The sequence below is a fragment of the Oryctolagus cuniculus genome, chromosome 6 (assembly GCF_964237555.1).
Source record: "Oryctolagus cuniculus chromosome 6, mOryCun1.1, whole genome shotgun sequence".
In the NCBI taxonomy this organism is placed as follows: domain Eukaryota; kingdom Metazoa; phylum Chordata; class Mammalia; order Lagomorpha; family Leporidae; genus Oryctolagus; species Oryctolagus cuniculus.
In genome coordinates, this window is record NC_091437.1 from 106815225 (window position 1) to 106826902 (window position 11678).

General features: G+C 47.6%; 1 protein-coding gene across 1 annotated transcript; it reads left to right on the plus strand.

Annotated features, from left to right (window-relative positions):
• The first annotated feature begins 2074 nt into the window (after positions 1–2074).
• Positions 2075–6249, plus strand: FABP5 (fatty acid binding protein 5). The gene is made up of 4 exons (XM_070075831.1): positions 2075–2485; positions 4894–5066; positions 5402–5503; positions 5990–6249. Exons 1-4 carry the CDS (start codon positions 2407–2409, stop codon positions 6041–6043), a joined length of 408 nt encoding a protein of 135 aa, XP_069931932.1. The 5' UTR covers positions 2075–2406; the 3' UTR covers positions 6044–6249.
• Positions 6250–11678: the final 5429 nt, after the last annotated feature.

Sequence of the window (11678 nt, forward strand, 5' to 3'; positions counted from 1 at the left end):
CATAGGTGAAACCTCCCCTTGCGTGAAAGCTAGCACTTTTTTTTTTTAAGATTTATTTATTTGTTTGAAATTACACAGAGAAAGGAGAGGCAGAGTCAGAGAGGTCTTCCATTTGCTGGTTCACTCCCCAGATGGCTGCAATGGCCGGAGCTACGCTGATCCAAAGCCAGGAGCCAGGAGCTTCTTTTGGGTCTCCCACGTGGGTGCAGGGCCCAAGGGCTTGGATCATCTTCTACTGCTTTCCCAGGCCAGAGCAGAGAGCTGACTGGAAGTGGAGCAGCCAGGACTCAAACCGGCACCCATATAAGATGCAGGCACTGCAGGCCAGGGCATTAACCCGCTGTGCCACAGCGCCAGCCCCGGAAGCTAGCACTTTGCACCTAGTTTCTCAAAACAGGAACATTTCCTGAGCAGGAAAGGCTAGAATGCAGGACAACCATGAGGCCCAAGCCACTCAGTGTTCAAAGGGTGCCCCAAGGAAGACCGGGCTAACCCTAAAATTAGAGCAGGGAGTTAATATGAAAGGGGCAGTGCAGAGGAGTAAATATCTTTGGCATGCTGGAAGCTGGGAGGCCAACCTCTGGTTTCAGTTGTCTGAAGGCACAAGGGCAAGTGTCTTGGCCAGGTGGCTGTGGCCTCTACTCTCTGTCCCATGGCAGGTGGGGCAAGCTCCAGGAAGCGTAATGTTTTACACACAAGTCTAGGGATGATCGTGGGATTAGAATGAAAAGCAGAGAGTATTTACTGGGGGTAAATACACAGGAGTCTGAGAAGAAACCATCAAAGGCCCATCAGTTGGATGTTAGGACCCAGAGACACAACCCCTAAAATGACTGCAGGAAATCAGAATATTCCACCAGTAATGTCTTTTTAGCGTATTTTGGGCTGTTCAATCTGGGAAATTCCAGGCACGACAGCAGCTTTGGAAAGCTATTCTTTGGTAAAAGAAATTTGCAATTTATAAAAGAAATCACATTCAAGTATACACGTTCCTCGACCTGATAAGGTTCCCTCCCAACCAACTCATCACAAAGTTGAAAATATTGCAAATTAAAAAAGTATTTAATCTCCCAAACCAACCAAACATCAGCGCTTAGCCTCACTGCCTTAACCGTACTCAGAACACTTCTATCAGCCTGCCGCTGGGCGAGTTCAGCGCCTCGGGTAATTTATCCAGTGCGGTACAGAAAGTGAAACACAGCATGGTTTTATGGGTCAGCTTTCCCACTCTGATAAAGTTAAAAATGTCCAAGTCGAATCACTGTCAGCCTGCATTAGGAAGAGGACAGCTTGGCGATAACCGTTAATAGCCGGGAGAGGAGCTGCAGAAGAGAAAACCTCCACCCTGGTACAATCCCTCTTCGCACCCTCCCCTATCTTGCGTCCCCACTACCCGCTGGCCAGCTAGCCCCAGATCCCCTTTTTCCTGTAGCGGCAGCAGCTTCTCCCTCCGTTCCAGTCACGGAACCTCCTTGGAGTCTCCAAGGGTGTGGGACCGCCACGCCCAGGTATGTCATGAGACGTGCTTTCTCTCCCGTTAATCTGTTCACGTCCATTTAACCCACAGTGCAGCCAAAGATCACTCTTTTGAGTGGAAGGAAGTCATTTTTCGCATCCCCATAGGGGAATATAAGCTAAGAAAACATTCTCGAATGACAAGGACAGCCCACTGAAGCTGAAATTTCCCGTAGAGCTGCAGTCTACAGACCGAATTTTCTGGCCACCCTCCACTGCATCTAGCACTTTCTGGTAAAACTGCAGGGTTCCCCCTTAGGCGCACACCCACCTCGAGGCCCTAATTGCCCCAAGGGTGGCCTGAGGGTGGTGGGGACAGTGGGTTCTCTTAGGAGGATGTGGGTTTGTCTGCTGCCAAAAATTACAGGTTTTTAAAGAGGCTATCAGTTCATCCATCAACCAAGCAACCCAACCATGCAGCCGATCAATCAGTTCTGCGCCCAGCGAGGACTTAACAACGTGATGTCCCTGGTTGGCTGGAAAGGAAAAGCAGCTGCAGCTTAATGGTCAAAGGGCGGGTAGCGGGGAAGGCTCGCGGGGGCCCCCCGGTGGCCCCTCCGGCTTTCTGGGCCTGCGGAGGAGGCGGGTCGTGCAGGGTCTGGCGTGCGGGGAGGAGCTGGGCGAGTCTCCGCTTGCAGGAGGCGCCCGACGAGCTGCGGCGTCCCGGGGCAGGTGGAGCCGGTTCGCACCTCCTGATCCGGCGAGGACGGCCCCGGGCACCCGGGGGGCGGGGCGGGGGCCGGGCGAGGCACGCCTCCCATTGGCTGCCCGGTGTGGCCTCGCGCAGGCCGCGCCCTATAAAGCAGCCGCCGGCGGCGGGAGGCGCACGCCGCTCTCCGCGCTCGGGACCCTACTCTGCTCGCTGCGTACGCCCGCCCATCTGCGCTCACCATGGCCAACATTCAGCAGCTGGTAGGAAGATGGCGCCTGGTGGACAGCCAAGGCTTTGATGAATACATGAAGGAACTAGGTGAGGCACCCAGCCCCGCAGCGCCTGCAACGTGGCAGGTGCGGAGGGGTCGGGCCCGAGGCCCTGCACCGGCGAGCTGGGCTCCCGGGCGCAGGATGCTCGGTTCCCTAGCCCAGCCCCTCCCATCGCGCCACCACCACGTGGCCCTGGGTGCAGCGTGGCGCGGCACCACGCGGGCGAGCAGCCGGCAGAGCCCGGCGCGCGGCGGCCGCAGGATCCCGGAGATGCCCCGCTGCGTGCTCTGCGCTCGCTTCTGCCTCCTTTTTTTTTTTTTTTTTTTTTGCCCACGCGGCGGCAGATGGAGCCTTTGGCGTGCGCTCCCCGCTGCCCACGAAATGCACGTTTTCCTCCTTAACTTCCCCTCTTTTTCCTTCCCTCTCACTCGTGCTCCTCCTCGTGCCGCTATCCTGGCTTCACCCAGTGCGCTTTCCCACCCGGCCTCATCTTTTGTTCCTCAGTGGAGCCAGATCGCCTCCCTGCGCTCCACGGGGACGCGGTATGCCAGGGTGCCGTTTCCAGCGGCGACCCTGTAGGTTCTGAACGGAGCTGCCAGCCCTCAGCTCCCGTTCCACTCTCGTTCCCAACTCCCCCCGGTCCTTTGCCTGCCCGGCCCGCCCAAACCCCCGCGTGAGCCGAGCCCTGGGGATCGGCGCGGCTCGCGGCGGCGCTCGGGCGGGCTAGCTGCCTAGGAGGCGCGCAGAGAGACGAGGCCGCTAGCAGCGCCCCTCTGCTGCCCGGCACTGCCTGGCCGTGGCGCCGCGGTGGGTGGGTGGGTGGCCTGGGGTGACTGTGCTGTCTTCTGCCCTCTGGGTCTTGAGGGTGGAGATCGAGGAGGGCACAGTGGACGTGGTTGCAAAATACTCATCGGATGCTGCTGGCCTACAGCTGCTAACTGCATGCAAGATAGTTGTGGCATTGCAGAACCGAAAAGGCTCTGTTGGAAGATTCACCTTGTTTTGCTCCTTGCCTTTTGCGAAGCCAGTAACAGCGATTGCCTGCTGGTTGAGACATCAGGGAGATAGCAAACAAAAATGGGCCCTTGTCTCAGGCCGCTAGGAGGAAGTAGGATTTCCAGCCCCGAGGGCCCGCTGGAGCCAAGAGGGTGTTTCCGAAGCCAGTATCCCATGGTGCTAACCCTACAGCCCCTAGCTAAAGTCACTGCCATGGCTGTCTGTCCACACTTGTGGCTCCTTCCCTGGCCTTTATTCAGAAGCTGGGATGGAGGCTGGTGAGATATACTTAGAATGCAGACAGTGAGACCCGAAGGCAGTATTTTTATTTTTATTCAATGTAAACCTCCATAAAGATGACTCTGGGAGAAGCCATTTAATGCACTGATCCGAGAACTAAGTGTGTGTGTGCGCACACACACACACAGGTTTGAGGACTACATAGAGAACACTTCTCTGTCCCTTGGAAGCAAATGTGTGTGTTTAGAGCCCTGTGACTTTCAGAATGCTGCAGGCAGGAAGGCTGTCAAAGCTCACTTCACTGGGGGAACAGTCGAGGTTTGGGAGAGCAGAACCCGCTTATTTATCCACAGCGATAATAAATGATGACCAACAGCACAGGCCACCAGCCCGAGCCTGGCTGGGTGTTGCTCATTAGGATGGCCATGCTTTAGGTTGCAGTCTCTTCATGATCCAAGATCCTGTATGGATGTTAACATCAAGAGGAATGCACACATCATAAATGAATGTATAATTTAATATAAAATTTCATACCTAGAGAATTTGATATAGTAATTGAGTTTATGCAGTTTTAAATATTTTCTGTTTTTGAGGGTAAACTTTTTTCCATTAGCATTGTGCTTGCACTGCTAACGCTTAAAAATATTTGTTTATGTCAGGGTTGATTTCTATTTTGAGTGGCCTATTAATCAAATATTTATCAAAGGCTTTTTATGTGTCAGACTGTTTTCTGGAAGTGTGTCGCACAATGATAGACAGAATCCAGTGTATAGAACACAACTGAGCAAGCTCCTGAGTTTGCAATTTTGAAGACTTTAGCTGTACCTTCTAACAACTAGTTTCAGTAAGTAAATTTTAGAAGGTCCTTATTTCTTCCCTAACTTTCTCCATGGATCAGCATAACATGATGACCAAGAGCTGGGATTTGGAGCCAAGTTGTTCACAGCTCCTGGGCTTCCTAGCTGAATGAGCGAGTCAGTTCAGTGACTCCGTGAAAGGGAGGCAGTAATATCCCCTCACTGAAGGGTTGCTGCAAGGTTTACATGAATTAACGTGTGCTGGTGCAGGCTGAGCACTAGGTACATGTCTACCGTCCTTATCAATAAGAGAAGAAATGAAAATATGCCAGGCAGAGGGATTACAAAGGAATTACTGCTTTTAGTCTGTAAATGAGACCTTTTGTCTTGCTGTTATTGAATGTGATACAACATTCTACAGGAGTGGGACTGGCTCTGAGAAAAATGGGTGGAATGGCCAAACCAGATTGTATCATCTCCTACGACGGCAAAAACCTCACCATCAAAACCGAGAGTACTTTGAAAACAACACAGTTTACTTGTGCCCTGGGAGAAAAATTTGAAGAAACTACAGCTGATGGCAGAAAAACTCAGGTCAGTCATAACATGTTATAAGATTGCAGAAGTTTCTAGAATGATAGGTTGTATTAATAACATTTTTACTGTTTATAGGCAAGAACTTATTGAAAAGGTTACCTTATGAGTTATGTTTTGACCAATTAGTCAAAGGGGCGGCTTCCTAGAATCTCTTTTGTGAGCTTCTAGATTGAAAAGCACAAACTGTATTGGGCAAAATATCAGTATGATTGATGCAGGAAACCCAGAAAGGAGAAGATGAAGAAAACATTTACCAAGAAGGGGCTGAGTCACGGAAACTCACTCTTTTGTAACGTACTTTGGAGGGTGAGAAAGTAAACTTTGTTTTGCAGACCGTCTGCACCTTCACAGATGACGCACTGGTTCAGCATCAGGAGTGGGATGGGAAGGAAAGCACCATCACAAGGAAGCTGCAAGATGGGAAGCTCATGGTGGTAAGCGCCTCCGCTGCACTTTGTTTGCTCTCAGTTAACCTAAGTGTCCTCATTGATCATCAACAGGAAACTAACTTAGGGCAGACAACAGTTGCAGAAAAGTGAGTTAAACAGAATACTGTTCATTCAGACAGACCTTGGTGGAGCCAGACAAAGTAGCAGGAACTATAGGAAGTCTTTGCTCAGCTGCTGTGTCACAGCACCATCTTGGCAGACTGCTGAATTGCCGTCCTGGGCATATATATTTCCATTTCCTTAAAGTACAGAATGTTATTTGCCAAGACCACATGAAAAATTGAGGTAGTCAACACTTTAGTTTTCCCAGAAACCCATGCACATCAAGCAAAACAACAGGTGCTGCCTTCTCTGAAACCCGTCTGTGAAGCAGATTGCAGGAGTTTGAAGGAGTCTGATAGTAACCTGTTATTACCCCCACTGCTCTGGAATATGACTCTCCTAATTCTTCAATCTCGTTCTTTGCCCTAGGACTGCGTCATGAACAATGTCACCTGTCATCGGGTCTATGAGAGAGCAGAATAAAAATTCCATCATTGCTTTGGACGGGAATTAGCTGCACAAATGAACGAGCTCAGTTCAATGAGCAAATCTCCATTTTGCTTCTTTTTTTTTTTCACGACTATGTTCAATTATCTTTATCACAAACCTTTTACATGCAACTATTCCAAAAGTGTTGGTTTAATTAAGATCATCCCTTTGGGTAGTCAATAAATGTGTTTGTGCTAATATATGTGGTAGATATTCTTTAAATTAATAGGAAATTCATGATAAGCTTTTTTTTTTTTTTTTAATTTATTTGGAAGGCAGAGAGAGGAGAGGGAAAAAGAAATATCTTCCATTTACTATTTAACTCCCCAAAAGCCTGCAACAGCTGGGGCTGGGCCAGGTTGAAGTCAGGACTTTCATCCAGGTCTCCCATATAGATGACAGGAACTCAAGTACTTGGACCATCATCTGCTGCTGCTTCTCAGGCATGTTAGGAGGGAGCTGGATTGGAAGTGGAGCGACTGGGGCTTGAACTCAGTACTACATATGGAATGAGGGCATGGCATGCAGAGGCTTAACCTGTTGCACCACAATGCCAGCCCCGATAAGTTTTAATAGGTGAGAGTTGAATAAATTCTGGGGTAGCCTGGAGGGTGCTATCTTGAAACACATTCTATGAATTATATGTAGAGCTACTTTTACAGCAAATACAATATCAGTCATTTAAGCTTGCCCTGCACTATTTGAACTTTTTTTCAACTCAGGTCTTCATTTCTTTTGGGCATTTGTCATTAAAGGGTAGCATAAACTTTACATAGGAAAACAAATGTTAAGTTACCTCACTGATTAGGTCATATTTTTAGTGGTGTGCTTATAATTATGATTCAGGAATTCTGCAACTGAAAATTCATGTAGTAAACAGAATTTACCACATGCCAGGAGCTGTTCTAAAGGTTGAGCTATATCTGAACATGATGCATAAATTGTTGCCCTAGGGTGAGCAAACATTCCCAGACCCACAACTTTGGAAGAACACAATGTGCTCACGAACAAAACCCATAAAAGTAACACAGCTCTAAAATATTTGTGTGCATTTGCCACACATGTTACTGAAAGAACCACTGGAGAATTACAGTTAATCTGTCTGTGTCCCACATCTTGGACCCAACTACAAACATTCATAATTCTCATCTGAAGAGATAGGCTGCAGATCTTGGGCTAACACGTTTGTGTCTGTGGCCCACAAAGAAATAAGCAGTGGCTGGCACCAGGAGGGGCATTTAGCTTAGTGGGTAAGGTGCCTGCATCCCATGTGAGAGTGCCTGGGTTCATTTCCTGGCAGCAGGTGCTGGCTCCACGCATGGGGAAGACCAGAATTGCATTCTAGGCTCCTGCCTCTGGCCACTGTTGCCTCCCCAGCCAAAGCTGTAGAGGACCTTTGGGGAGTGAGCCAGTGGATGGAACCATTTCTGTCTTTTCCTCTGCCTCTCAAAAACAAACAAACAAAAAATCATGAGTGGCTGTCTGCTGACATCCCTATTCTGTAAATATCAGGGTACTTCAAAAAGGTAATGGAAAAATGGAATTAAGAGATAACATGTACTTTGGTGCAAAGAAATTTTCAGATCCATGCATAGTTTTTTCATAATCCACATTTCCTATTAGCTTTTTGAACACCCTTCATAAGAAAACAAGATTTTAACTAGTTGACGTACTCCTAGTAGAACTAGGTTGTGAACCTGTGTTTCACCAATGTGTTCTACAACACTGCCTCTTAGCTTGCACAGAGATCCTGAGTCTAAGGCTCCTAACTGTATTAAGTGAAGCATTCCTGCAACCACTGTCCATGTGCTAAGATGTTACCTGACAGAATCCTCTTTATTTTTAAAAATATTTATTTTCATCTACTTGAAAGACAGAGAGAGCTCTTTCATCTTCTGATTCACTACCCAAATGCTCACAGAGCCAGGGCTGGGTCAGGCGGAAGCCAGAGCGTGGAATTCTATCTGGGTCTTCCACATGGATTGTAGGGACACAAGCACTCATACTCAGGCTGTCATGTGCTGCGTCTATGCACCAGCAGGAAGCTGGATCAGAAGCAGAGGAGGCAGGATGTGAACAGATACTTGGATATGGGATGCAAGTGTCCCACATATCTTAACTGCTATGCCAAATGCTTACCCTGAGAATCTCAGGAATTTCCCAAACGAACAGTCATTGTAAGAGTTCAACTCTCACTAATAATCTAGTTCTGTGGTGTCTAGTATATAGCTATCAACCACTGAATGGCTAATCTGAATTGAGAAGTATAAATGGGATAAAACTCCTCTAATGCTTTTTTATATTGGTTGGATATCAAAATAGCATTTTTGGGTCTATGTCATTACCTAAATACATATTAATAAAATTAACTTTTTTTTAAATGTGGGTAGGGAAAATTGAAAAACTGCATGTTAGTTGCATTTTTACAATGATATTTTATTGGAAGATCTTGTCCTAGACTTCCTTGTTTTTTTAAAAAAAATATTACCTGAATGGCAGAGTGACAGGTAGGGAGACAGAGATTTTTCATTCAATGGTGCACTCCCCAAAGGCCCACAATAGCCTGGAGTGGGCCAGGTGGAAGTCAGGAGCCACATAGTCTATCCAGATCTCCCACTTGTGTGGCAGGGACCCAAGGACTTGAGCCATCATGTGCTACCTCCCAGGGCGCACATTAACCAGAAGTGAATTGGAAGCGGAGTTAATGGGACTTGAGCCAGACACTCTGATGTGGAATATGGGCATCCCAGCGGTGATTTAACCGGAGCCAAATGCCCATCACTAGACTTGCTTTCTGTGTGCATTTCCATCTTGTTATTCCAGTGTCCATGCCAGGGCTCTCTTTTACCCCTCTTTGTAGGTTTTTTTTTTTTTTTTTTTTTTTTTTGGACAGGCAGAGTGGACAGTGAGAGAGAGAGACAGAGAGAAAGGTCTTCCTTTGCTGTTGTTCACACTCCAATGGCCGCCGCGGCCGGCGTGCTGCGGCCGGCACACCGCGCTGATCCGATGGCAGGAGCCAGGTACTTCTCCTGGTCTCCCATGGGGTGCAGGGCCCAAGCACTTGGGCCATCCTCCACTGCACTCCCGGGCCACAGCAGAGAGCTGGCCTGGAAGAGGGGCAACCGGGACAGAATCCGGTGCCCCAACCAGGGCTAGAACCCGGTGTGCCGGTGCCGCAAGGCGGAGGATTAGCCTATTGAGCCGCGGCGCCAGCCTTCCTCTTTGTAGTTTTAATAATGTGTACTTTGATCCAATGTTCCCTTAACCAAACTCTGGGCCAGGTGCTTGAAGCACTTTATAATCCTCAGAACCACTCTAGTTGATGAAGGTTGATTATGATTTTCTGTATCATATAGATGGGGAAACTAGGGCTCAAAGTCCAGGTAATTGTGCAAGTAGAAGTCAAAGAGCAAACTGGAGCCCAGGTTTATCTGACTGCACAACTTGTACTACTAACTGCCTGTTCTGATGCCTACACTGCATCAGTGGGTGGGCTGTGGAGTATCTGCAGAGGGACTGTAACCCCGAGTTTCTCACATGGAGGAGCTGTTGACGTTTTGGGTGAAAGCACTTTGTGCTGGCCCATGGCAAGCATCATAGAACCTCTAGCATCCTACGATCATGGCCACAAAATGCCCACAGCACCCAGCAGTGAACCCCCAAATACCTCATACATTTCCATACATTTTCCTTCTTTGATATCTGCACTGCCTGCCATGCGAGCTCTGAGTTATCTGTGGTTGTGCACTAATCACTTGAAATGTGGTGAGGGCAATTTTAGAATTAAGTTTTGAATGTAGTTTTGATTAATTGAGATGTGGATTTAAAGACCCACATGTGTTAGCAACTGCTGAGCTGGACAGCACAGGGTGTTAACCTAATGTTTGCCAAAATCAAATTCCTTATTTTTTTTTAAATACCAAACCTGTTCTCCTTGCAGTATTCTCCATCCCCAATTCCTAGTAATGCCACCTTTCCAGTTCCCAGGCTACCTATGTTAGAGTTATCTCTGATTCATTGGTTCCTACCTAATTAGCTAATTCTTTCAATTTTACCTTCATAATGTATCTAGAATTCCATTACTTCCCACCTCTTCCAGAGATACCACCCTGTTCACATGCCACCATCACTTCTCCATTTCTGCTGGTCTACATCTTTATCCTCCCAGGGCCACCATTTGTAAAAACAAAACAGTTTAGACTATGACTCCTCCTTGAGAAACCCTCTACTGGCTTCTCATTTCACTGGGAGTAGAAGCCAAAGTCTTCACAAGATCCTCTCTGCTTTGCCGTGTCTCCCACCTGCCCATCACCTGCTCCTGGTTTCATTTCCATTTATTCTCTTCTCAGACATCCTCCAGCTGCACTAGCCATTGTTGATAAGCGTGCTTCTGCCCCTGGTGCTTTGCACCTGTCGTGGCCTCTGCCAGGAGGAATCTTCCTCATGCTATCTGCAGCCCACGCTTTCTCACTTCCTTGAGGTCTCTTTAAATGTCACCCTAGCAGTGAGTCATCGCCAGACCACACTCTTTAGAAGCTTCCAGCCCCCTCCTTTCTTCTCAATTCCCCACACACTGCTTTATTTTTCCCCATAGCCCTTCCTCTCTTCTTGTTTTTCAAGTTTCTGGTTATTATTGCTCTTCCCCACTGGAAATTCCTAAGCTTTGTGAAGAAGGAGCTTTATTTCTGCAGTGTTGTCCTTCTCTCTCTCTCGCACTCAATCAGGAGATACCATAGCATGCAGAATATGCCTAATAAATAGTTGTTGAGTGAACAAATCCATTCATAAATTAATATCTTTTTCATGCCCATTTAACACATCTCAGTATCCTTTAAGACCCTTTAGGCTACTGCTGCTGCTGCAACTTACTGTATTTTTTAAACTCATTTTTCGTAACTTTATGCCAATTGTTCAATGTTACCCTAAGCGTCATGTGTTTGGTGACTATAGGATGGCATATTTGACACAGGAAGTGAGGAATCCAGCCTTGCTACTGAGCTGGTGTTTTTTGGTACTCTGCTCTCCCAGGAAATTGACTACTTGGGTTTTAAAATTATTAATATTATCATTAATTTTTTATTTATTTGAAAGGCAGGGGGAAGAAAGTGGGGGGGGGGAGATCTTATATTCACTGGTTCACTCCCCAAATGCCTGCAACAGTTAGGGCTGGGCCAGGCTAAAGCCAGGAAGCCAGGAGCCCCAACTCCATGTTGGTCTCCCATGTGGGTGGTACAGACTCAAGTACTTGAGCCATCAGCTGCTGCCTCCCAGGGTGTACACTAGCAGGAAGCTGGACTCCAGAGCAGAGCCAGGACTCCAGGCCAGGCACTCTGATATGGGACGTAGGTGTACAAGCATTGCTTTAACCACTGTGCTTAATGCTCACCCCGGGCACCCAGTTTCTCTCAATGTATCAAGTTTATTTCACTGTGGCTCAAGATTCTGCTAAGAGGCCCTATCTGTCAACCAGAGCTGGGCTTGTGTTGTTTGCAGAACTTGATGTAGATTAGATATGATTTGCTACTGGAGAGGTGATTGAATACAAATCAAACCCTCACCAAAGGAAAATGGGCCAGAAAGAAATGCCTAACTTTGGACTATGTCCCTGAGTATTTCAAGGGCGTCAGCC

Excerpts from the sequence above, each read along its gene's own strand:
- FABP5 (XM_070075831.1), top strand. The coding sequence starts at position 2,407 with ATGGCCAACATTCAGCAGCTGGTAGGAAGATGGCGCCTGGTGGACAGC. Across the intron at positions 2,486-4,893 it reads TGAATACATGAAGGAACTAG|GAGTGGGACTGGCTCTGAGA; the intron begins GTGAGGCACCCA and ends AACATTCTACAG. Across the intron at positions 5,504-5,989 it reads AAGATGGGAAGCTCATGGTG|GACTGCGTCATGAACAATGT; the intron begins GTAAGCGCCTCC and ends TCTTTGCCCTAG.